This window comes from Haliotis asinina, chromosome 9 (genome assembly GCF_037392515.1).
Source record: "Haliotis asinina isolate JCU_RB_2024 chromosome 9, JCU_Hal_asi_v2, whole genome shotgun sequence".
In the NCBI taxonomy this organism is placed as follows: domain Eukaryota; kingdom Metazoa; phylum Mollusca; class Gastropoda; order Lepetellida; family Haliotidae; genus Haliotis; species Haliotis asinina.
Genome location: NC_090288.1, coordinates 35,275,554 through 35,302,486, shown reverse-complemented (window position 1 = coordinate 35,302,486; position 26,933 = coordinate 35,275,554). Strand labels below are relative to the sequence as shown.

At 37.2% G+C, this 26,933-nt stretch overlaps 1 protein-coding gene across 1 annotated transcript in view; it reads right to left on the bottom strand.

The window, feature by feature from the left end:
- Positions 1–9,481: 9,481 nt before the first annotated feature.
- LOC137296292 (uncharacterized protein C12orf56-like) overlaps positions 9,482–26,933 on the bottom strand; it is a 48,450-nt gene continuing 30,998 nt past the window's right edge. The window contains exons 6-14 of the mRNA XM_067828056.1: positions 18,225–18,366; positions 17,476–17,585; positions 15,835–15,924; positions 13,988–14,120; positions 12,736–12,810; positions 11,909–11,986; positions 10,879–11,060; positions 10,047–10,181; positions 9,482–9,805 (exon numbers count right to left, since the gene is read on the bottom strand). Coding sequence (XP_067684157.1) covers positions 9,802–9,805; positions 10,047–10,181; positions 10,879–11,060; positions 11,909–11,986; positions 12,736–12,810; positions 13,988–14,120; positions 15,835–15,924; positions 17,476–17,585; positions 18,225–18,366 — 949 coding nt within the window. The 3' untranslated portion in view covers positions 9,482–9,801. The remainder of the gene's footprint in view (positions 9,806–10,046; positions 10,182–10,878; positions 11,061–11,908; positions 11,987–12,735; positions 12,811–13,987; positions 14,121–15,834; positions 15,925–17,475; positions 17,586–18,224; positions 18,367–26,933) is intronic.

Below are 26,933 nucleotides of genomic sequence, written 5' to 3'. Positions count from 1 at the left end.
ACTAATTTCAAATTTGGACATATACACTGGATTCTGAGAAACTTTCTTCTGTGGAAACACAGAGACAGTCTTAATCCTAATTAAAGATTGGAACATGTCTCATTTTTGATCAAGGTAACCAGTTAAAAGTGCTGCTTTATGCTACATTATACATCAAACGCAGAGAATATTCAGAATGTACTACACCTCAAACAAATTCCAATGGGCATAAAAAGCACAACAGCAGGTAAGGTGATGACACCAGGTGTTTGAGAAGTACACAATGACAATGTAAGATTACCTGTGGTTGTCTTGATCTCACTCTACAACATTCATGTTTGTTTGTTCAATGCAAATCAGTTTACAATAAATAAAATGCCATTTGAAGCGTTTCACACAATGAACCAATTGTTTGATTGTGGCAGAATCATTGACAACCCCTAAATCTGTCAGCTTCAAAAAATGCAATTCACATATTAATTCACAATAGAAACATTCATAAACTAAACTAAATAACTGATTTTCTATGCATATTCTAATACACATAAAACATTAATGTGACTAATCAGCATCACGCGTGCAGACACTGTCGGTTCCAAATGCATTCCTGTGCTTCAAATACTCAATAACACCAGGAAATTGGCCAACACATAATGTTTATCTCCTAATTAAATTTTCTTTGCATTTCAATTTAACATAAATGTTAATAACTGAGATTAGCCAGCATCAAGTGCCAGCCAAACCAGATTCCATTTAGCCCAAAATGCTAAACAGTGAATAAACAAAATCAAATGGATACTGGAAAACATGTCTTTCTGCAAAATATTCTAGCGTATTTAGAAGAAAGCAAATCATAGCAGCAAGATCACTGATGTCATCTATATTCTAAATCATAAATGCAAAATAATTCCTGTAAAAATGGTAAATATATCAACATACCAGAAGCTATAAAATCACTCATCACTATAGGCGAAAAGAAAGCTAAAATGGTTTCTAAAACCATTAATATAAACATATACCATATCAACTTTTGATGTTACAAGCAAACATATCCCTCTTGAGATCAACCAATGAGCAACCACTAATTATGAATTATCTACCCCAAACAAATGGACAACCCACAACCTTTGGCATCAAACTTACGACAATCATTCATGAGACTTACATAAGCTTCTACTAAGTTTGCATTTGTTCCCATAGGTTCCACTAGTGAAAACTTTGTAAAAGGTTTCTCATAATTTCAGTTCAGCAATGGTCACGGTACTCCTTACAGACTTCATCATATAAACTTACACTACCAAATTTGAATTTGTTCGTGTAGGTTCCACTTTTGAGACAGGTATACATCAAACTTTGTCTGATGTATCTAGCTTCTCAACATTCATCGATGGAGATCCATACAATTTCTCCAGAATGATTTATGATCTTTGATCTCTGCTCCATTATGAGACTGTCCAACTTTGAGTGAGTGAGTTTCAGGCCACTCAGAGCAATACTCCAGCAATATCATAGCTGGGCACACCAGAAAAAGGGCTTCACACATTGTACCCATGTGGGAATGCCAAACTGCTGAGAAATAGGATAGGTACACCAGATCTCCTCAGCAAGGTGGAAATTGTTTTCATACATTTGTCATTTAACACTGAACTTAATTAAAATCCAGATATATGACTGTGGTCTCTAATTAACTGATGAAGGACCAGACAATCCACTAACTGCCATCATGAGCACAGATCTACACCATAACAATACAAAGACATGCATCAACCGAGACACAATGAGTTTAGTTTTACGCTGCTTTTAGCAATCTTCAAACAATATCACTGTGGGGGAGACACCAGAAATGGGCTTCACACATTGTACCCATGTAGGGAATCGAACCCAGGTCTAGGCGTGATGAGTGAACACTTTAACCACAAGGCTACCCCATTCACAATGACAGAGTGTATGACCACAGAACGGATTATCGATGACCACATTTAAGTACTGGTTGAAGTTCATGGAGTACATAAGAACAGTGCCTAGTCAAAGCTCATGATAAGCTCTGTACATTTGGTACAAGGTTACACCACAGATTCACATCCTGAAGCAGTGATGCACGACACAGTGCTGTGTGCTCTGATCCGGATGTGCGACAAACACGAACACGGACAGCGATGAATGAAATGGACACTGAGAGGTATTCTTGTATGTGGGTATTGCAGATACAAGTGTACTTGTAGCTATCTGCTTCTACTAGTTACACACAGTTACAGCACAAATAACATTACTCTATATACAGAAACAGTCAGGTATTTTGAAACCAGAACAAAGGTTTGTTTCATAATGATTCTTACATCTGTTTCACTGTTTTACATGCAGAAACATGCAGGTATTCTGAAACTTGAACAATGGGTTCGTTTCAAAATTATTGTTACATCTGTTACACAAGGAAAATTTCAATCAGTTGTAGACACACACTTGTACACTGTATAGCTTTAGACATGCACCAAAGGCTGATGACAACCAACAACGTACACTACAGTATTTCACACGCCTGTTCACAGCACAGTGCGCATATTCTTAAACGTCAAAGTTATTCACAAAATATTCAGAATTCATTCGCCTTAAATGTTTGAACCACTAAATAATGGCCTTATACACTACTCAAAAGAAGTGAGGGATACAACTGATTTGATAGGGAAGAGAGTCTTTATTTCTACTTTATTATGAGGAACACAGCATTTTGGAGTATATCCTTACTGCTGCATCAGGTGAATGAATGGTATGCAAGCATATATAACTAACTTCTTATTAATGTGTACTATGTTATAGCATGGGTGATAAACATAAACATAAATATGTGAGCATTAGGAGATCCACAACTACTTTGAGCAGTATATTATAATTCATCTGTCATACAACAGATTACAAAGCACTTAACTTTCTCTCGTAACTAGTTATGACAGATTGACTACTGTGGCACGAATGAGCAAAGTGATGCTTAACTTTTGTTGGGTAGTATATTTTAACTGAATATCTACTTTTGTTTCACATTATCTAATCGGCTTAGTTTTTCAGGGAACATACAACATTCTTTTTCTTAAATGTTTTCAATCTGAGTTGATCCAATTGAACAACACAATGAATTTTGCTATACACGTATATCACTTAGAAGATTATTATTATTATTATTTTGGTCTTGAGGATCCACATAATGTTTTCTTAACATTTAAATTATTTTTTTATCAAGCTATTGTAGGCTTAAGAAGATTTACAAACAATTTTCATGAAATGAATTGGACTCGAGGCAAAGAGCCTTAAGGCATCCAGCAAAGTATAAGGCAGCTTTGTTGATTAGCAATATTTGATAAACAGTACTATGTACAATACAGTTCAAGACACTGATCCATACACAACGACAGCAAAAATATGGGCTATGATTAAAAATACTCTTTATATAAATAGAGATCCTTTCGTGCATGGGCTCACTGGGCAAGGGAGGTAACTGACTACAAACACCTGTTTCTACCCATGCCAAACGAGGCTGAAATTTGCAGCTTAATAATAATGGCACCAGGTGTCAGATATGAGTTATCTCCCTTCCTATTGGCCAGTCAGATTTCAGCCATCATATTATTTGTATTTGCTTAAAACAAAATAATGGTGCTCAATTAAGAAAAACTGATTGATAATCTATGTGTAAATTATAGTAACAGGCATTTTACTTTGTGAACAGCAGCACATTACTTTAGCATCTTTATCAAAAGCATAAAAATACTGGGAAAAATGGTTGCCATTTCTCAGCTGGCAGTACAGATCCTTTGCAAATCCTACAATGAACCAACATTTGCACTGCAGATCATGAACCAGATGTTGATTGATTGTAGCATGTACAGTGAGTATGGTTTTACATCGCCTTTTGCAATATTCCAGCTGTGGACACCAGATATGGGCTTCACACATTGTACCCATGTGGGGAATCAAACCTGGGTCTTCAGCGTGAGCAAAACACTTAGACCACTCTGCTACCCCACTGCTTCAACATGTACTCGTGAGTCCAGCCAACTTATAACTACAAAATTATGCCTCTTTCAGTAAAGGTGGAAATGGGACCTATAGTTATTCCCTGTCTTAGGAGGATAGTCCATGCGCTGCCGCACAAACAGTTTGTTATGAGAATATATAACTTGGGATAACTCAAGAAAATATGTCTGTTATCTGTACGAACAAAAACATTTACTGCACCTGTCCTCAATTCTTAAGGTACAATTAAATACTGGCAAAAAAAGTCTTTCAGTCAAGTTTCAAACTAAGGTCAGGCCAGACGAATTTTATTTCGTGTTTTACCGATCTGCCGACCATATTCTTTCGAGAATAAGAAAAAAAAGTAAAATACAATTTCCCACTCGAAAAATATAATCCTAATGTAATGATACACAGGAATGAAACTGTGAATATATAAGGTAGTTTCTTGGACACAAAAACACCAGTACCTAACCTCTGAGACTTTAAACTGAATTTTCTAACAATGTGTTAGAAATCAGTGCTTTGAGCAATTCAGTGAGAGTGAACTTGAAAAACAATGCCTCTAAAAGCCTAATTTTAGATTTTTGCTTTAACTGCCCATGTTCTGGAAAAAATATAAGTCTTGGATATCACTGATATCACAGCGGCAGCCAGAAAAAAAACATCAGTCTAAGTGAACTTAGGCTCAGTAATATTCATTACACAGCTTAATACTGAGCCTAAGTTTACTCAGACTGAAAACAATTGAAATGAAAATCATATGGACATGAAATATTTACAGAACATGGTTGAAGAAAAAATAGATAACAATAATTTTATAAGTATTAGGCTTGAGTATAACTAAATGTTACACTGAGAAAAGTCCAACAAGAAAATTTAGGCAAGGCCTGACCAATTTGTTTCTTCTTTTATGGATCCGCTTGTAATATTTTCTCAAGAATAAGAAACAAAAATAATAACTTTCCCTGATCCAAAAATAATATCCTTGTTCTTACTTCCAAAAATGCAAACTTACAAGAAAATATTTTAGATTGTTTATTGCCCCATACTTCAGAAATTGCCAAATGTAAAATACTTTAAGTATCTAGGAAAAATATTGCTTTGATTGATTTTATCATTTTTTTCCCTCTTGCCTTTAGGTTTCCTGAGGACAAAATCCATAAAGCAAGGTATAAAATTGGTCCAGCCTAAGAAGAATATACTTAACAAAGGAGATACCTCACTTCAAAAATGTGATGCATGTTACAGGTGGTTGTAGTAAACTGATAACTGACTGAGATATTTCAAACTGGGATCACAAACCAGGTTCATCAGCATCAAACACATGACCATCACATCCTGGTATAGGTAAGGGGGACAATTCTGAACAGTTAATTGACCCCAGTAACAGAAATCCAAGAAAGAATTCTGAATTACAACATCCAGCAGTAGCGAGCTTTGAGCAGAACAATAAAAAAGATTAGAAAAACATCACACAAAATTTACAAAAATGGTAAATATTAGGTGTCTATAACATTGTAATGCAGTTTTCTGTTTCTACAGGCAGCAGGTGACAAAAATCATAAAAGCAGAGTGATACTGAGCCATGTCTTTCAAAATCACAAATAAGTTTAGGTTTATTTTGGATATATAATGTTTCTTTATAACTTAAAAAGTGTGTTAGTTGATAAGAGAGAGTTAAAACTTAACAAAACTATGTATATGCCAAGACAATATCAGTCAACTCAATCATCAACAATGATAAAAAGTTACACAATGAATTAAATATTTCATCACAATTTCATTGAACTGATGCATACAACTGCCAGGAATATCACAAAATAGCATATTCGCCCTCAGTCATAGGATAAGGCATAACTAATGTGTGAAAGTTATATGTGAAATTTTGTATCCTTGTTTAAGGCTGCAGGTGAGAATATCTCAGCCCTGACTGCTTTCATGCATAAATCTTGACAGAGTATCCCTACTGAGGGCTAAAGGAGAAAATACTGAAACCCTGGTATTGTTCTCACATAAATTTGTCCCCTTTCCTATCATTTTCAGTAAGAACATAGAACACTGATATAGAGAACAACACATGCTAGAAAATCCATTTGTTGAGCTTGACATGTGCAATGCATTCCTGTATAAATACAAAGTGAAATCACATCTCTGAAAATCATAACACTGACAAAATATTAAGCTGCACATTTCTTGACTATACACTCATGAGACTGACACAAATAAATAAATAATATATCTGACTTAATAAAATATGAATAACTCTTGACACATGGCATTGGTTCTAAAATGATGTGCAATGGCAGTACTGCTGATGTAAGGAAGCTGATGCTGATTCAGCATTTTTCTATGCTGAACAGCAAAGGAAAAGAACTCTGGTTTCTTGTCAAGTTTACTTATAGAAGACATGAACACTTACTTTAATGAGATTTCATACTTTCAAAACTTGCGTTTCTTTTGTTGTTCAGTATACTTGAGCAGGTGTGAGCATGTGAATTTAGTCTTATGCCACTTTTAGCAATATTCCAGCAATGTGTCAACAGGGGACACCAGAAATAGGTTTCAAACATTATATACATGTGGGGGATTGAACTCAGGTCTTCGTTGTGACAGATGACCACTTTAACCACTTATCTACCTCACTCCTCCTTGAGCAGCTATGAAATACATTGATGTTAAAATTGCTGGCACAAAAGGACTGGTGAAATTTATAGAGGGAATGAAAGGAGATCAAAAACATTATGACAGTTTTTAGTGGATGGTCTCTTATAAAAGCATATATTCAGGGAGTGGCATACAATATGTCTTTCGTTTTTTCAGGGATGAACATGAAAAATTTGTGCAAGGACATCAAGCGGGTTATTGACAATCATTGAGGGTTCTATATCCCTATACAATGGTTCATCAAAATTCTCTGGCTAACTTGCCTCATATCCAACACAATCAGAAGCAGCATTTCTTATCTAAAACATAACAGATACTTCCTTCAATAGATTCACCCAAAGCAGATGACAATTCACTTGAAGTTTTGCCCCCCTTCCACAAAATGATTGTATAGAAAAGGTGAAAACTCCCACACTTTAATATATACTCATACAGTTGTAGAGCTAAGATGATCGTAACTCCAACACTTTGACATTTACTACTTATAGTCAAAGAGCTAAGATGATCGTAAATCCAACGCTTTAACATTTACTTCTTACAGTCAAAGAGCTAAGATGATCGTAACTCCAACACTTTGACATTTACTACTTATAGTCAAAGAGCTAAGATGATCGTAAATCCAACGCTTTAACATTTACTTCTTACAGTCAAAGAGCTAAGATGATCGTAACTCCAACACTTTGACATTTACTACTTATAGTCAAAGAGCTAAGATGATCGTAAATCCAACGCTTTAACATTTACTTCTTACAGTCAAAGAGCCAAGGTGATTGGAACTCCAACAGTTTAACATTCACTACTTACAGACAAAGAGCTAAGCTTATTGTAACTCCAACACTTAAACATAAACTTTCTAGTCGTAGAGCTAAAGTGATCATAAGTGTCATACTCACATTGACATGACAGCAATAGATCGTAGATCTAAAGTGATACCCATACTTTAACATACTAGTATACTCACAACAGTCATAGCTACAGTCACTTTGTAGCTCTGGTGCCCTGACAAATAAAGTAGCCTACAGATCTTTAGATCTGTATTGTCTTAACATACAGCTAGCAACCAACTACTTTAATCCCAGGACCTAACAGAAACAAAAATGTTGAAAAACGAGGTCAGGGTCTTTAAATCTTTAAAACACTAAATCTGAAAATATTCTGAAGATTCAGTCAAGTGCTCTCAAGGGTTTTGGCACAAAGACAGAATTAACCCTTCCATTTCTTCCTGTGGCAAGTCTTTCTACATAACTACTGAGGTAGGGCTTTGAGGCTACCAACAATACAGAGATCCATCATGGACACACACACAGAATGCACATCAGTCTGGACAATGGTCACACAGTGAGTAAACTAGCCGCTGGCCCACTAGCTTGTGGCTAGTAAAATTCAGTTGGGCCAGTAAATCTCCACCGATGCCAGTCCGACTGGCTCAAGAATTTTAATTTTGTAAATATATCAATCTCTCCGACTTGATAAGTTATAATACACTTTTAAAACATGCAAGATTATGGCTTGATAAAAATGTTCTTCATATTAGCAGCTTAATGATGACACCCGTGTCTTCTTACAAATTTCGGGTTAGTGAATAACTTTGTGGGCTTGAAACTTTCAGGCATAGCTAGCCCGACTGGCTAGCAAAATGTGGAAACTATACTGAGGGAAAAAAATAAGGAATCACATGAAAGCACAAGTGTTCCCTAATTTTTTTTCCAGGTTTCTTCACATACTATGCAATACAATGCTTGTGAAAAAACCTGAAAAAACAAAAAGGAAGACTTGTGCACTCATGTGATCCCTTATTTTTTTCCCTCAGTATATATCACTGTGATCACACATGCATCACATCAGTGTAGGTGATGCCTATTCAGAACACAGATTAACATGGGATGGACTTGTGAGATGTACCAACTACAGTGAGTTGGTCTTACTGAGGTATTCACGTTGAATCTAAGGAGTGAGTGAGTAAGTAAGGAAGGTTTTATGCCACTTTCAACAACATTCCAGCAATATCACAGCAGGGGACACCAGAAATGGGATTCACACATTGTACCCATGTGGGGAATCAAACCCAGGTCTTCGGCTTGATGAGCCTTAACCTCTAGTCTAACCTAACATCCCCATGTAACCTACTATCCCCATGTAACCTACCATCCCCATGTAAGAAGAACACTAATAATATCGTTAACATTGCAAACATCTCAAACATTGCAAATAACGGTTACCATAAGACATACTTTTCTCCCTCTATGAAAACCTAATAAAAAGTGCAATTGATAACCCATTAAACAAACATGTCAAGATCTTTACAGACACTCTCAAGTGCACCAGCCTTCAGCGAGGTGGATTAACCAGTTGCTGGTCTGTCATTCTTTGTTATGTCCTTCTTCAGGCCGCCTCCATATTGATGAAAGTCGGTTGGTTGCTCAACAATACAATCTACAATATACCAGCTGTATGACAGTGGTCAGACAATCAAGTGACTTACTACTGATGAATGAAATGTATTCATGAATATATAGTGAGGTTAATAATTTGGTCAAGTTAATCAATATACTGTATAATTTCAATGAAATATTTACACTATATGAGACATGTATGAGACAATAAATAAGCAAGCTTGAAAACTGTTAGACTGAAGTGTTTGAAACCTACACTTCATTGATTTCATTTGAGACCACTGAATTGCTCACTAACACAAAATCAAATTATTGCCAAAAAAACAAAAATAAACTTTGCAGTCACATGAAATTGCCAGAACAACTCATAATTTTGGAGACATGAATAAAAAAGTTGTATATAAATGATTATTATCTTGTTGCCATTATCTTGTCTCTTTTTGCTTTTTTTCACAATGGGGAACTACTTGATAGTAGAACAGCCTGGTAATCATCAAGTGTCTGTATTGAAATTTCAATTTCACAAGTGCAACTCGCACACCATCAGTCGCAAATGAAATCAAACTGACTGTAATCGCTGATTGTGGTATCTGATGTCAAATTCAACCAAAACCGTAATGGGTTACATTGAAGGATTGTGGGAAGAAGGTTTTGACATATGCCCTCATGGAGGATCTAGATTGACTTTGTTGTGGAACTGGACAAGATTTGGCCACAGCTGTCTGGGATTGTCATGGAGATGCTGCAGACACAGGGACTACCTGAAAGAAGGATGAGAACAATTTCCAGACATTTTCTATGCAATGAGCTATGTATTAGATAAACGTTTACTGGTTAACATGCTGTTCTTATATAATAACAGTAGTTGACAGTATAAGACAAGTGACATGTGGGTGGTAGCAGCCTCAGAATTTGTCGTAGTAGTAGCAGCAGAATTGGTAGTGGTAGTGGTAGTGGTAGTGGTAGTGGTAGTGGTAGTGGTAGTGGTAGTGGTAGTGGTACCTGGGTGAGCGTGATGAGGAACGGCTGTGGCTGAGCACCTTCGCAATGACCTGGTCCATGATGTTCCTGGTGGAACTGGACACAGGGTATTGAGGGGGAAGCTTCCTTGCAACTTTCGGCACTTGAATGAAATATCTGAAAAATTGTTTCGAGTGACCAAGACAGCACAATTTCATGCAATATTCTGCAAATATCACCTAAGGGGTGACTAAAAAATAGGTTTCATATACTTGGAGACGATTGAACTGCTGGGAATCCCTCTGCCAATATTTCTCAGTCTAATTGTCGCCAGTGAGACAAGTATACATTTGTTGGGCCATATTCTTATTCCGAATATCCTACGAGAGAAGATTTGCTAGCAAGAATCTTATATTGCAAGCATAGATATTTTATACAGCAAGCATATTTTTTTATGGCAAGCATAGATTGCTTGAGCCCTATTCTAATCAAGAATTTCATATGAGGCAGGTAAATTTCCGTGAAGGGTTCATACTGATCCTACATCCTGATTTACACAGAATCCTCCTAAGAGACAGCACAAGCATCTCCACTACAACTTCCTGAGGTAAGGGAGTTCACGGTGAAAGTCCAGCTCTGATGTTTGCACCAGTCTGTTTTCAGTTATATTCTTTTATGTCCTTCCAAAGGACCAATCAGAATTAATTAACCTCATCACTTGCATTTGTTTCACATAAAATGGCAGTAACCAGTAAAGATCATCTGAAGGATTATCAAGACATTTATCTGAGGTTTGCAGTCCTATTCTAACTCTAGACCAACTGTTTCTATTTTCTATTATGTTTACCTGGGTTGTATTCCCCGTGAGACTTACTTGAATTCCTCATGGTACTGCTGCTTGATGAACTTGGTGATACGTGGACTGTACTCCAGGAATGTCAGTAGTAACGAGAACTGCTGGTAGAGGGCGACCCCTTCTTCTGGAGCCAATGTGTCAAATTTGGCAGGTGAGATCAACTCCATCATCTGGGCAATCACTCGCTCCACAAACTTTTCCTGGAAACACAACATTTTGAATAGAAGCTCACTCCTTCATGAATGAAGATGTCTGTACATGTATATATCAATGATTTGAAATCTTGTGCTGCTTATTAGTGCTTCTGTGGCTAATCGTTTAATCAGTCAAATTATCGGCAATTATCAATGTGCTTGGGAGATTAATCAATATTCATAAATAAAGAAACATCAAATCAAACTAGAGAAAATATGTTTCTTATTGTTATGTTTCTAAAATCAAGACATAAACAAATGATGAAGTTTTCTGGCATGTGAAGCTGCAATAGAAACAACATACTTGTGTGCTTGTCTCAACAGGAAGTATCCTCAACCATCTTGATCACAGTATTAATCAGCACCTGTTTCATTTGCGCAGTGATACGACTTTGTCCCACTTTTGCCCCTGAGTTTTGTGGTGAGGTTTAACATTACTTGGTAAACTTTCACCGTGTAACTAAAAGTGTATATGTACAGACTTGATCTTATCACTATACAGCTGCAATATTTCTGACGTCACGTATGACTGTAACTCACTTTCACTTGGCATAGATTATATGAAGTCTCCTCCATAACATTTCTCCATAATTTTGTAAACATTTTCTTGATTGTTGTAAGCATGTGTAGGAAAATAATGGTAAAAGTTTAAAAGAAATCAGTCAGTCAGTCAGTCAGTCAGTCAGTCAGGGTGGGGAACACTAGAAAATGACTTTGCACATTCTACTCATGTGGAGAGGAGAACCAGGGTCTTCAGCGGGACACAACTGCCAACTACCCCATCGCCCCAATTCAGGAAGAGCAAAATCCTCGTTCTCTACACAGCAATGATACATGTATATGTGTGTACGTACTGTCGTGCGAATCTCCTCCAATACTCGCACCATCCAACTGATGTTGAAGAAGTTGCCTTCGCTGTGGTTCCAGTTGGCCTGTGGAGGACACACTCAGCATTATTATGAAAGTTTCAACAACTCATTCAACTCTTTCTGCATTTGTTGCATAATGCCTCTGTCAGCAATATTCACGTCTTAAAGAAGTGGTCTGTAAATGATCACATCTAGACTAGATAATATGGCAGTAGTGTCGGGATACAATGACGTGTCAACCAAGTCAGCAATCCTGACCACCCAATCCCGTTAGTTGCCTTATGCATTGGTTACTGAAGACCAATTCTAACATAGATCATCGCGGGTCGTTCCAAAATGACACACAACACAATCAGAAGGCTAAGATTTGGTTGTGTGTGGATCTCAGATCAGGTATGACATTTACAGGCTGTTGACATATTACTGTGTATACATGAGTGTGGTGTTAAACAATATAAGATAAGATACATTTTTCTATATCCAATCTTGTTTGACAACATAATGAACAATATTACACATATGTCCCTACATCATGTAAATACTGTACCTTTGCAAACCAGTGATTAACATCTTAAGCGATGTCCCTCATCTTTGACAGAAGTGATAAAAGTGGGCAGTTGATCTGCGTTATATCTGGGTATGACTGTGTAATGCTAAGATGTAAGTATGGTTGACATGTTTGGTTAGTGAATACAAAGAACCTCCTTTATGTGAGACTTTTAAAAACATTTCTCCATTTGTGTTTGTCAAAACTCACTCAGTAATTGACAGAATGTGTTATCACAGTTCTGATTCTGATAAACCTCACTTACTTGTCTGGCCATGAGAAACAGCTCAAAGACTGCTTTAATGGCTGTTTTGGTGAGCTCCTCCACCAGCTTTGCCAGCTGAAACAAGAGGTGAAGCCCATCAGTGCAAACCCAACAATAACGGGTTAACAAAAATAAATGTAAGAATTAGTTCACATTTATGGATACTTGGGATAATGTTCACCAAAGGTAACGAAAATATTGATATGTTTAATATCATGCAGGGATCCTGGCACAACCAAGGGAAGCAATTTGGCATCTTACACAACTGGGTCAACCAGGCCTCAGATCACTTGACTGATGAGTCCTAGGGCTGTTATGATTTGCATTGCGTAAATTCATCTGAATCCCTTTATGAATTCAATTCATTATTTGCGATCAACTATGCATGAAGGATTTAAAGAGGAGCATATTTACTTGAATTTAAGAGAGTTATGTGTGAAATGAATTGTTTCTCCCTACAATATACTATCCTCGCTCTCTGAAATGTGAAAACAAATAATTTAGAGTACTGATGCACCTGCAGAACGACACATGCAAATTAGTCCCTGATTAGGTGCTTGACTCTAGCAGTGTGGGTTGAATCCCAGATGGGGCACCATCCAACAAAATTATTGGAATCAGTACAACACGGAGAAAGTGTAATCCCAAATATAACATATGTTACATGCAAATCCTGTTTCATCAGAGACAGTTTAGAGTCCAAATTTAGTGCCTTCTGCTGGCAAATTGGCAGACGTTAACCTGTGGGAGTCTTCACTTGCTGTATCTAGGGCTATCAGGAATACAGAAGTACAGGGAGTCATGGGAGGAGGGGGAAATATTATGGTTCAGAGAGAAAATTTATCAATATTTTATCAATATTTACTAAATACTGGAATCTCATTTCTTAAACTATATTACTAAGAATTCCATTCACTGCAAGAATCTAACACTGAGCTTATTGTTCTTCAGCCTTCTACACGGTTGTGACTTACAGGCTTATAGCAAGACAATCATTTCATGTAAGCCCCATAGGTTGCATAACTTTACATTTAGACAGTTCTGTGGGTTTGCCCAACCTTTTCAGCAACAATCATGTGTAAGCCCAGGCATATTCTTTATGTTGGTAATGGCAGTTATTCCCTGGTTTACAACTAACATTTAGTTTGAAATTTTTACTGATATTCCTGCAGATTTAAGGTAAATATTGATCTTTGAAATGAACTAGACATATTCTTGTTCTGGAGGCTGGAACATGGTGATGCCTACTCACATCCTCGTCAGAGACTTTCTCCATCAGCTGGTCACCAATACCCGACTTCATGATCTTTTTTGGAGATAAAGGCTTGTCTGGCAGGTCAGGAACACAGGTCAAGGCCATTAGGAGGTCAAGGACAGCCTTACCCCTGTGGACAAATGTTAGACATGTGATTTTACAGTCCAACAAACTAGACAACATGCTATACATTGCCATTAATTTGGAGGAGATGAGTTGAGGTGAAAAGTTGTAAATTTTCCCATTCAGAATAACTGTACATGTAAACTGACATTCATGGATAATCTGCTTGTATGAGTGAGTGAGTGAGTGAGGGAGGGAGTTTAGTTTTACACAGTTTTATGTAGCTTTTGGCAACATTTCAGTAATAACATGGCGGGGATCAGCAGAAATGGGGTTCACACATTGTACCCATCGAACTAGGGTCTTGAGCATGACTAGCGAACTCTTTAATCTCTAGGCTACAACAGCCAGATCAATGACATCATCCCATGTTGTAATATTCACATTGAAGTAAGAAAGCAGTAAGGAAGGATGGAAACATATGGATGAATTACTGTAAGAGAGACATGTAAGTTCTAACACTGTTATCAAGCAAGTGACTGTTGATTCTATCCTGTTCATCACTAAATTTATATCAATAATATCATTTAATATCATATTGTTAGACTGTAGTACCAGTTGGTTTGTTAGTTGTTCAACTCCGCACTCAACAGCATTCCAGCTATATGGCGGCAGTTTGTAGATAATCAAATTTGGACCAGATAATCCAGTGATAAACAGCAGGAGCATCGATCTACACAACTCAGATACGATGACATGTGCCAACCAGGTCAACAAGGCTGACCACGCGATCCTGTTGGTGGCCTCTTATGACAAATGTGGGTTGTTTCAGACCAGTTGTCATCCAGAACTTCAAAGGTATACCTCATTTGAGACAGGCACACACTTTCTCACTTTCAGCCAGGGATCACTGACCCAAGAAAGAACAACTTACCTTTCATAATATCACCCTCTATTACATTATGTTTCCAAACCCGGCAAATTATATTTACAAGTTATTGATCTCTTACGTTTACATCCAGGACTGTAAATGCCAGTCGTCCTCTATGACATTATATTTCCAAACCCGGCAAATCATATTTACAAGTTACTGATCTCTTATGTTTACATCCAGGACTGTAAATGCCAGTTGTCCTCTATGACATTATATTTCCAAAACCGACAAATCATATTTACAAGTTACTGATCTCTTATGTTTACATCCAGGACTGTAAATGCCAGTTGTCCTCTATTACATTATATTTCCAAACCCCGAAAATTATATTTACAAGTTATTGATCTCTTTCGTTTACATCCAGGATTGTAAATGCCAGTTGTCCTCTATTACATTATATTTCCAAACCCGGCAAATCACATTTACAAGTTATTGATCTCTTATGTTTACATCCAGGATTGTAAATGCCTGTTGTCTTGTGGTTGACATGGCTGCCATTAGATCCCCATTGGCTAACATCCGAAACATATGATTTTGAAACTAATTTTAAGGGTCAAGTAAGGGGGTTGGCTTATCTATGAGGTCTCCTTATCTACAGTAATATATGGTAATAGGTGATGGTTATCGTGATGTGAAACCTCTCATAGACCAGTCAGAATCAATGATTTCAAATAAATGGTTAATTAGGTGTTGATATATCCACATCAACCGAAGGCTCAGATTGTCCTATGCGCAGAAAAAACCTGGAAGTAAATTCAAGATTGTTCATTACATTCAAGAAAGTTCGTCACATGTTCACAACCACTGACTAATTCAAGAATATACAACTATCCAGTGTTAGGGTTACCTCTCGGCTTTGAGTGTCTGTATCCTGCCCTGTATGATCTCCGTCTCCCTGAACATCAGGCTGAGAATCTCCACCAGCAGAATCACAAACCTGCAGCAGAGATTTTATGTCCACTTCAACCAACAACTCAAGACATGATCCCTTTATGAAAATTTTGTTTTTGTTTGCAATATTTCAGCCACATGGCAGCAGTCTGTAAATAAATATTCAAGTCTGGACCAGCAAATCCAGTGATTATCATCATAGGCATTAATCTGCGCGTCTGCTGATTTAGGATACAATGATATCACATGATGTGTCAACCCATAGGCAAACTGTAGCGCAATTGGGTTGCGCAGCATAGAGAATATGACAAGTCTTCTCATATGCTAGCGAAGCGAGCAAAGGATGGCAATGTAGTTTCCTCGCTTCAGATCGAAAAATATTTTCATGTCAAAATAAAATATCGCCACCATCAAAGGCACACTCATCATTTCCTCATTGGCCTGTGCTCTCACATTTCCTACCCCATGGTTAGTAATTACTCATGTGAAGTATGTTTTATTCAACATTTTAAGCGACACTCGTGGTTTTCAGATCGTTCTTCACCTCCATTCCCCCTTCCAGCTTGCAGTTAACGGAGTGACGGAACAAGAGTAAGCAGAAATTAAAAAGAAATACCATTTTGCCTAATTTTATCGTGATCCTGTTGGAGTTTATTTGTCTTATCTGTCGTCACTATTGTTAGAATTTTTTAAATATTATTCTACATAAAAACACTTCTGGTGTAATGGGTGAATGATGCACGGGAGGTAACTGTAAGTATTCCATATAGAGTAATACCCGCCTGTTCCTTCACTCCGTTAAGCTGGAAGAGGTAATGGAGGCAAAGGACGGTCTGATATACCATGAGTGTCGCTTACAATGTTGAACAAAAAATACTTCACATGAATAATTGTTCAACATTGGGGGATGGAAATGTGAGAGCACAACCCGGTGAAGAAATGGATGTATACTTTTGATGGTGGTGATGTTCTATTTTGAAAAATATTTTTCGAACTGAAGCGAGGAAAGTACGTTGCCAACCTTTGCTCGCTTCGCTCACATGTAAGGAGACTAGTCATTTTCTCAATGCTGCCCAACCCAATTGCGCTACAGTTTGCCTGTGGTCAACCAAGTCAGGGAGTCTGACCACCCAATCCCATTAGTCACCTCAAACAACATGCATGGGTTGCTGAAGACCAATTCTAAACTGAATCATCACAGGTACATAAGGTACTATACACATGAGTGAGTGAGTGAGTTTAGTTTTACGCCGCACTCAGCAATATTACAGCTATATGGTGGCGGTCTGTAAATAATCGAGTCTGGACCAGACAATCCAGTGATCAACAACATGAGCATCGATCTGCGCAATTGGGAACCGATGACATGCGTCAACCAAGTCAGCGAGCCTGACCACCCGATCCCGTTAGTCGCCTCTTACGACAAGCTGAGTCACCTTTTATGGCAAGCATGGGTTGCTGAAGGCATATTCTACCCTGGGACCTTCACGGATCACTATACACATGAGGGAAACAGCAAATTAGATAACTCTTATATGTTATACAAGCAAAAAACCAGTTTGATACTTTCTATGCTATTTCCTTAATCACTACTCACTCAAACTCATCACATCTAGAAGTCCGTCCCTCGTCTGTGGACAGGTCGCTAGGAGACTTGGGTAGGTATTTCTGGAGGTGACGCACCATGAACAGGAAGAGGTCAGAGTTCTGCAAAATAACAAGCAAATATTTACAAACCTGAATCAACATAAGCCACATATTCGCCATTAGCAGCAGTAGTCATCAACAATATCAACATCTTGATTAATGTTATCAGCATGTTACAATGATACCACCACCACCATCAGTGAGTGAGTGAGTGAGTGAGTGAGTGAGTGAGTGAGTGAGTGAGTGAGTGAGTGAGTGAGTGTGTGGTTTTACACCACTTCTATCAGTATTCCAGCAATAAAACAGCAGACGACACAAGAAATAGGCTTCACACATGAGGGAATCAAATCTAAGTAATCAGCATGATGAGTGAATGCATTAACTGTTAAGGCTAGCCCATGCTCCTGGCCTGTATCTGTTACCAGATCAGAAAAAGGACTTGCAATGTAGTGAGTGAGTGAGTTGAGTTTTATGCCATCGATCAACGCAAATGGGAACCTATGACATGTCATAGAGCCTGATCACCCGATCCCATTAGTCGCCTGTTACGACAAGCATAGTTGCCTTTTATGGCAAGCATGGGTTGCTGAAGGCCTATTCTACCCTGGACCTTCACAGGTCACATGCAATGTAAGTTATTGGCATTAATTTGAGTATCTGCATACGATGCAATTTAAGTTTGATTCCACTCCTACTCACCCTCCAGAAGAGTTTCTTGAGAGCAAAGTTCTTCTCTGTGGCTGCCTTGAGTTCCACAAGGAGGCTGTACAGCTCATCCATGGTGTTAGAGGCATTGAACAGCTCCCTCTTCAGCTGGTTGAATAGTAGCTCGGTCTTCTCTCTGGAGAGAGTGAGTGAGTGAGAGATGTTAACACCCTGATTATATAACCATACACCACAACTTTCAGGTTATGCTGCCTCATAACAATAAGCACTCACAATCATCAACACAAACACCCCATCTATGTTTGTTGCGTATGAAGGAGGTCTGTAGCTAATCAAGTCTGGACCACAATAAACAGTTATTGATATTATTAAGACAAAGAGTAAGACCATCTAATCCATTTTGTTGGGTCTTACAACAAGACCTTGCTGCCTGAAGGATGTCGCCAACCCAGAATTCCCATGGCTTCCCGAAATATGTATAGAAACATATTCAACAGTCAACTGAGTCCCATGGTCCCTACATTCATGGCGTTGTATCAACTCAGAATCCCTCAGGCAGTGAGCTAGTGAGTGAGCTGCGTTTTAATGCAGCTTTCAACAATATTCCAGTTACATTGCAGCATGTCATTTCAACATGAGAAAGTCGCAAAGCGATTGATGCCTACATTCTATCATTTAGCTAAAACCCACATATGGGGGTATGGTGTAAACAAACCTGTAAATGAATAACTGGGACAAATTGGAACCATGATTATATTAACAACCCAGTGACTGAAGTAAATATATTGAGGTGAAAAAGATTATAGAAAAACAGTTTTTCCCAGAATCTGAAAATATGTTAATCTTGCTGCAAAAAAAAGGAGAAAAAAAACAAAAAAAACAATCTACAACTCTCTTAAAGATAATTTTCAAACAGTGATCAACCCAATACAACACTATGATCAATACACAGACAAAATTAAATACTTTCATCCAAAACAATGAGTACTTCACCTATTTCACCACAATTACATAATCACAGCATGCAAAGCACTATCTCAGCCTTAACAAAAACCAGGGAAAATAAATAACTAGCGTTGTTCCGATAACAGAATATGATCGAAAGAAGAATAAAAAATGATAATCGTTTGGAAAAAAACGTGTTTCAAATTAATCAGAACTGTGTTGTTAGAGTATAACACTTGATGAAGTACATTAACCATTATATTTGATGAGTCTTCACAAACAACCATGCGCTCAACAGCATAAAGCTATGCACATTGTAAAATTTTAACCACTTCTATTGTTTAGTAACAAGTCCAGTGTCTTTCTTGCATGCGTGAATTTCATTGCATGACAGCATTAGTTATAGAAAACATTAACTACAAAAAAAAAAGTTGTCAAAACCCTTGCAATTGGCGATCACTTTAAAAATGCATACATTTCAATTATAATCAATATTCATTCTCCAAAAGTCTTCCTATAATCAATGGTGGATTTGGTTTCCGATTCCCATCACTAAAAACAACATGCAAACCACAGTGTCAGCCTTAACTATTTTCCTTCAGGAAAAGTAGGAACAATGGAAAACCTAGTGATTAATTATTCAACCTGAAAGCAATGATTACTTCGTCTAGATAGAACTGGTGATGGAGGTTATCAGCTCTGCATGCAGCCTGACTCATCTGATGCAGAAAATGATGCAGTTCATTGGTGCACATAGTTCAATATTTTACCTGGAGTATCAAATCTACATTTGATTTGAATCAAATCCCATGTTGTTCCAGTGTGCCACTGTTAACAGTGTATGTCAACACTGTTAACAGTGTATGTTAACACTGTTAACAGTGTATGTTAAAGGGGCACTGATGCGGAGCGAATAATGTTTCTCGCCAACGGTCTAATTACGAAACCAAACCGCAATTTGGTCAGCGCCCGCTCCTTCGACCGTGACGGACAAAGGAACTGGGCTCCTGTCCATATTAGTAGAATTTCTTCACCTAAACAGTCAGGAGGCCGGATGCCCATCATATGCCATTTGTTTAAAAATATCCATGGTATTCCTTGTCCGATCGTAACCAAATATCGCAGCAGTGTAGTACTTTTCGGATGCTTGGATGGTATAGTTACTGATCCAATTTGATCCTATTTCTGCGTTTTTAACCTCGATATTTAATCATGTCACATGAAAATATGATGTCTACAGGCACGTAGCAAGCCATTTGTTTCAGTACGGAAGGTTGCAAAGCTTTATATTTAGGTAGTTTTGGGTGTTGGTTGAGCTGTGATAGCAAATATCACACGTAAATTTTGGTAGCTATGGTAGCTACAATGGTTTCTTATTTATGATAGTAAAAACACACAGTTGATTTATTTGAATTCGTAAACAAAAAACGATGACTTTGCCTTTGGTAGAAAAATCTGAAAATTTTCTTACGTAAAAAAACCCTTATTTCACCTATTTACCCAAGTACACAGCAAATGCTAGTGTGTATTCCTTTTGTAACGAAATTCCGTTGGTATCCTCAAAACAGTTTCGGCCCATAAGTGTTTTCAGGCTGCATGCGACACAGAGATTACATCTTCCTTGCTGTAACTCGCGCGTGATGGTGTAAACCTACACGTGTTATTTGTCATCATTCCCTGGATGGTCAATTAATGATGTTTTAACAGGTATAATTAGTAGTAACACCACTTCGGTTACTCAACAAAGGTTCCCATTTGGCATTTCTCCTGTCTGGAGTAAATACTCAACATTATAAATTAAGGTCTGTAATGGCAAATGTATTGTGTGTTATGTAATATGTGCATGTAAGTGATGCAAGAGGGTTTATCAGCTGAGTTTGATCAAAGGATTAACCGATAACACACTGATTGATTAATTACTTTTATCTTCTAGCGAATTTGTCGAAAGGCAGTGTGTGTAGATGACAACACCCTGTCGTAAAGTGCGAGTGCAAAAACAACATCCTCCCTTCAAAGAATTAACCACCCTTGCGTTGATTGATTGATTGTTCATTATTGGTTAACTAAATTGCTTAGAAGAGTGGACATCATACAATTAGTTGCCAGGTGTGCTATCTTGGGAGACCAATGAGAGGTTTATCTGGTTTTCACCAACGAAAGACCTGAAACGATGTGTTACTTTTTCGAAAAATGAGACAGTTGTAAGACACGCGACACAGAGCAGGATTATTTACCAGCTGCAGATGAATGGAATACGATTTCTTTTACGTGGATATTGATGGATACACTCCTGAACAAGGTATAGTAGCCTGACATTGTTGCTATAAAATTAGTCTGTTTTACATTCATTATTTGCATTTTGTTTTAATTTATTTGTTGTAGCATTCAGCAGAATCTGTATGACAGAAAACACACACTAGATCGTGTATGTGTGTGAAATAGGATCCACATTGGCAATCTATACACTGTATAAATGTTGCTGTTATGTTAGAAATTTACTATGAGTATAAGCAGATCGTGTGTTCTTTTATTAATTTTCAGAATCATACAAATATGACAATAAACTAATTAGGGTTATGAGGCAAAATATAGAGACGTACATTGGCTTCGTTATTTTTCCGTCCTAATAGTTTTTTACTATTTCTACCACTGGCAGATGATTAACCTTCAAAGTGTTTCATTTGTTTTCATAATACATTTGTAATGAAGTAAAAAATTACTTCACCTCAGTTGATCTGTCTATAATTAAACTATCAGCTGCGCCTACGGACTGCGCAGCAGAGGTCACGAACCAGTCACGAATTCTGGGATATCATCCGGGTACTCACGGGAGAAAAACAATAACAAAAGTTTACACCAGTCCACGGAAATTGCTCCGCATCAGTGCCCCTTTAACAGTATCTACAGAACCAATGATGACTTCATTCATTCAGGATATTTGCTTGTTATTGAAAATTATGGTTTGTATTCAAACTAGTTGCTTGCCATCAATACGTTAAAGTTTAAAATTTTATTCAAACTTGTGTCATTAATTCATACCAGTAGATCATGTAATTACTAACGAGCTTCAGAACAAATCACAATATATTTCATAATGTTGATTATGTAAGGGCTGGTCCATTGTCTGTTTCTTATTCAGTAGGCTTCAAATATAACTTACACATAGCATAACAACACTTGGGCTGTCAGATGGGATAATTAGTTTTGATAAAAAAAATCTAAATAGCTAAAAATTCGTACCAGAAACAAAGGTGTAGCTACTGTTCATAACACCAGGAAAACATGTTTCAGAGCTTCTGATTTTCAACGTTTTTCTAGACTTGATCGCTACACGATTTCGTATCATCTGCTTCACAGTCTCAAAGACGTGTAATCAAGTATTCAAGTACTTGAATGTGGGGACTCTAATACTTTAAATTATTACCTGTTTCAACCCCAGTACCAAGAAAAGTGTTGGTAGAACACCTGCTTATTTGGAGCTCAAATTATCTCATACATGCAGTGACTTTAGAAGCCTGAGCCATTGTCAACACAATGATAATGGGACCTTAGTTCAGATAATCTAAACTTCTAAAATGAACGGTTTGCCGGTTAACTGCTCACGAGCCCACCTCGCCCACTCAGCTACTGCGAGTTCCACTTAAACTTGCTTGGTGGCTGACTTTGAGTGCTGGCGATTAGGTGCCTAACTCTGAGGGTGGGGATTCGAATGCCTGATGGGACTCAACCAAAAAAAACCATAGAATTTGTACTTTACTAAGAAAGTGAAATCCCAAATATGACATATGTTTCATTTGACCACTTTCTAAATGGCACTGTGTAATCATGATGAGTGCTGATTAAATACCTGAAGTGCCTTAGCTTGTTTTTGTTGCTATTAAACAATCACAGTTAATATCTTGATGAAAGTTCCATACAGAGGTTGACTCCCAAAAAGATATCCATGACTCCCTCTCATGACACCAATGAGTCATGATGACTGCTAAATTTTTTGCCTAGGGCAAACACTGTGTAAGTTAATTACTGTTTATTATTGATGTCCTACTCTTGTTGAATAGTCAACGTCTACAACCTCGTTACCGTCTCCATCTCAAACTGGTCCTCAACTCTCATTGTTCACAACATAATATTAATATCAATAACATTTTTTAAACACAAGAGGAACAAATTAACATTCTGTAAAAGTATGCTGATACAGTCATCTCTTGTAAAACCAAGCTTTGCAGTACAGCAGATTCGGTTACCGGTAAATTACGGGGTAACGCATGGCTCCCAAAAAAATCATGTGATTACACGTTGCCTTAAATCAAAGTAGTGACCTAATAATTCTTGTGTCTTAAAATAGTGTTCATATTGACAAAACAAATGGCATACAAGGAGCCAAAATAGACCCTAGGATTTTACCTTGACCCACAAGCTAAAGGTCAAGGTACATCAGAATATGTTTTAAGGTTACTAAAATATCTATTAGTTACTTCATGTACTAAATGGTTCTGTAAGATTAAAAACAACTTCGATTACTGGAGCTATGTAGTTAAGAACTGGGTACAAATGAATAATACTGCGAATCTCTTGGGATGGAATGTAATTTTCTGTGTACACAGAATACATTTGTTCATACTGTCATCAAATATCTGCACCATGCACAAAACCTGGAAAACACCTGATACTTTGGGTAGCTTTGTACCTCGAATATAAAAAGTTAGTTGAAAATCCATATTGTTTATTCTTTAATGTCTGACTCAGCAATCACTATAATGTATTCATAGCTAAATAATAATTTCTACTTTAAGTATAATCACGTCACATCTACTAAAAAATCAGTTTCTCATTAGGTTCACTGTTGCTTGAAGACTATCATCCTAACCACCATCAAATATTCAACAGTATTAACAAACTGTTCAACAGAAAATGACAATATTGATCACTATTCCCATGTTTCTACCAGATTATAAGAAATTACCCTCAATGGAGCAATACTGGTACACATTGCAGAATACTAATTTTATCTAAATACAAAAACATTCCCAGGATAAATTATTCAAGCTATCTGTTTCCAAGTTAAGTCTATCAAATGCACACTTAAAGGAGCATAAACACTTTTCATAGAGGTAAAGGCATTTTTTAAATTTACCTTCCTTGATTAGAATTGAACAAAAATATTGTAAAATCACAAAAAAAAAGTAAAAAAAACATACTCATATTGCCGCCTATTACAGAAACACCCATCAGTTAATGAGCTGGGGGCAAACGTGCCATGACGTCATATTTGCCTGTTGCCGATTGCTTTTTCTTTGATTTTACCTTTCAACTTAACAGTGTCTATGGTTTCTGAAGCAGTAAAAGATGTTTGTCGAGTTATTTCTGAAATGGATGTTAGACTGTGTCAGTATCATCTGATTTCACATCTTGCAAGATGATATTCCAGTGTAGGTGAGTTACTCCCTGCAAACTAGTGAGCTATACAGTACTATTCAGTACTATTCAGGACAATGCATATTTCTCTAGTTTTTACTTGTGTAAATGGTTATGGTGCTCGGTCATAACCTTAGAATGACTTGATGAGAATACAGAACGACTTTCACTACTGAAAAATAGCGAGTCTGATGCTGATGTGCATAACTGGACAAAATAGAAAACAATCGATTTAGCGAGTACTTCATGATTTGCCGTTGTATTCAGCAATGTTTAGGTAGACTGCAGTACTTAGGGGTCCAGTACGGAACTATAGCAAAACATTTTCCAGCTTATGTGAAGTCTCTTACAGATTTGGTACCTAATGGGTACCAGTTGAACTGCCTCAGCTACAAAATGCTCCAGCAAATTTGGTCATTGATACTATTTCAGTCATATGTATTTAAAATGATCAAACATATACCATAAAATGCATAGTTAATGTTAATGTTGATATAATGTTCTTCATATAAAAGTTATTAGGGAACTATAAAGAATATAACATCAAAGATGACAAAAGTTATGCATTTAAAGCATGTATGTAATCATTTGAAATAAACTGGGGCATTTGACTACCCCCTGGTGCAATTTCACCCCATTTGAAACAGCATTCTAATTTAACATAAAAATGAAAAATTCATAGTGGGTAGTCAAAAATCATTTTGTTATAACTTCAACTTCAATTTCAGTACTGTTTGTTCGTTTGTTGTTTAATGTTTGACTCAACAATGTTCCAGCATTAGGGAGGTGCCATGTAAACAATCAAATCTGGATCAGACAATCCAATGATCAAGATAATGAGCATCGGTCTATGCAGTTGGGATACAATGGCATAATGTCAATCAAGCCAGCAAGTCTGACACCTCAAACCTGTAAGTTGCCTTCTACATCAGGCATGGGTTGGTGAAGATCATTTCTAACCCAGGTGGGTTTTTAGTACTACATTTCTAAAGAATGAGAAACAAACACATAACTGACAGCATCCTGTGGAATGACTGCACGATAATGCAGAAAGATAACAGTGAGGTTTTGTAAAAAGGAAGCATTTTTATGCATTATCCACCATCAGCCGTGATAAGGTTTGGTGGGTATTTGTTGCTATAGATAGAACAGCTTTTCAGTTATTTTTTTTTAAAAAGCATGTGGAAGCTTTCGATCACACTTGTTCACTATTATCAATTTGTTTACAGAAAGAAAACAGCTATCTGATTGATTGCTGTTTACAGATAGGCTAATCAGTGATGGGTTGATAAACCACGATTAGTATTCTATTTCTGTTGCACATTTTACTTGCAATTAGAATTATTCAAGATATTTTAAGTTGCAAATATTTAGAGGTGGAAAAACTTTATGTTTGAATAGCTTGAACTGATATGATACGCAACATGAATTTGATGTACTGGGTAAATAAACATTGTTACTTTGACAAAGCATAAACTTATACTTTTAGTGTTTTTTCAGACGCTGAGATTTAGATTTCTTGCATATTTCAACTTTTCTTTAGCATATTTATGCAAATATGCAGCTTATCTGGAACTCTAGAACAAACATCATAAACACATTAATATCATTCAGCCTGCCAGGTACAGTATTTTACAACACAGTACATCACACAGGTAGCAGTACCAAGGTACTGTAGCTCACCATCTACATTCAAAATACACATTTCAAAAACACAAAATCTTTTAATTAAAAGTTCAGAGAAACAGATATGGACAATGTGCTATACAATCAGCAAACATCATTAATATTAGCTATCTGTGAATTCACTGAAATGGAAGAAAAACATACAAATTAAACCAGTGCAAAATATACATGTAGAGAAAGAAGCTTGAGCTCTGAAAAGTCCAAACTGTGGTGATCTACTGACAAGCAGGCGTGCATGGCTAAAGTGGTGTGCTGTCTCTTTACTTTACATGGCATGACATCTATTTGAGGGGGCAACCCTCTACTCCCCCTACTTGGCACAAGTGCATTATGACTAGAGCAGTGTTAATGTTCAGGTATTGCAGCTATAAAACATCAGGTACCTGTAATACTAAACAAGCCCAGGCTCCTGTTTCACAAGCTGATCTTAGGGCGTTACATCGTGAGCATGTGTACCCTGGAGCAAAGCTGAGACTTGGGTCTGGCAAGCAAACACTGTACCCATACAGCTACAACCATCTGAGATCAGTGGCATTCAGTCATTGAAACACTGATTGCTAAACACAGAAGTAATTCCAGGCACACTGGTGCTTTGTGACGGTTGAATCTCCAATACTTACACCTGACAATCACTTTATGGTAAGGGTATAAAACGTTGCATTATTTGCTTCAAACTTGCCATTACTGCTGATGGTA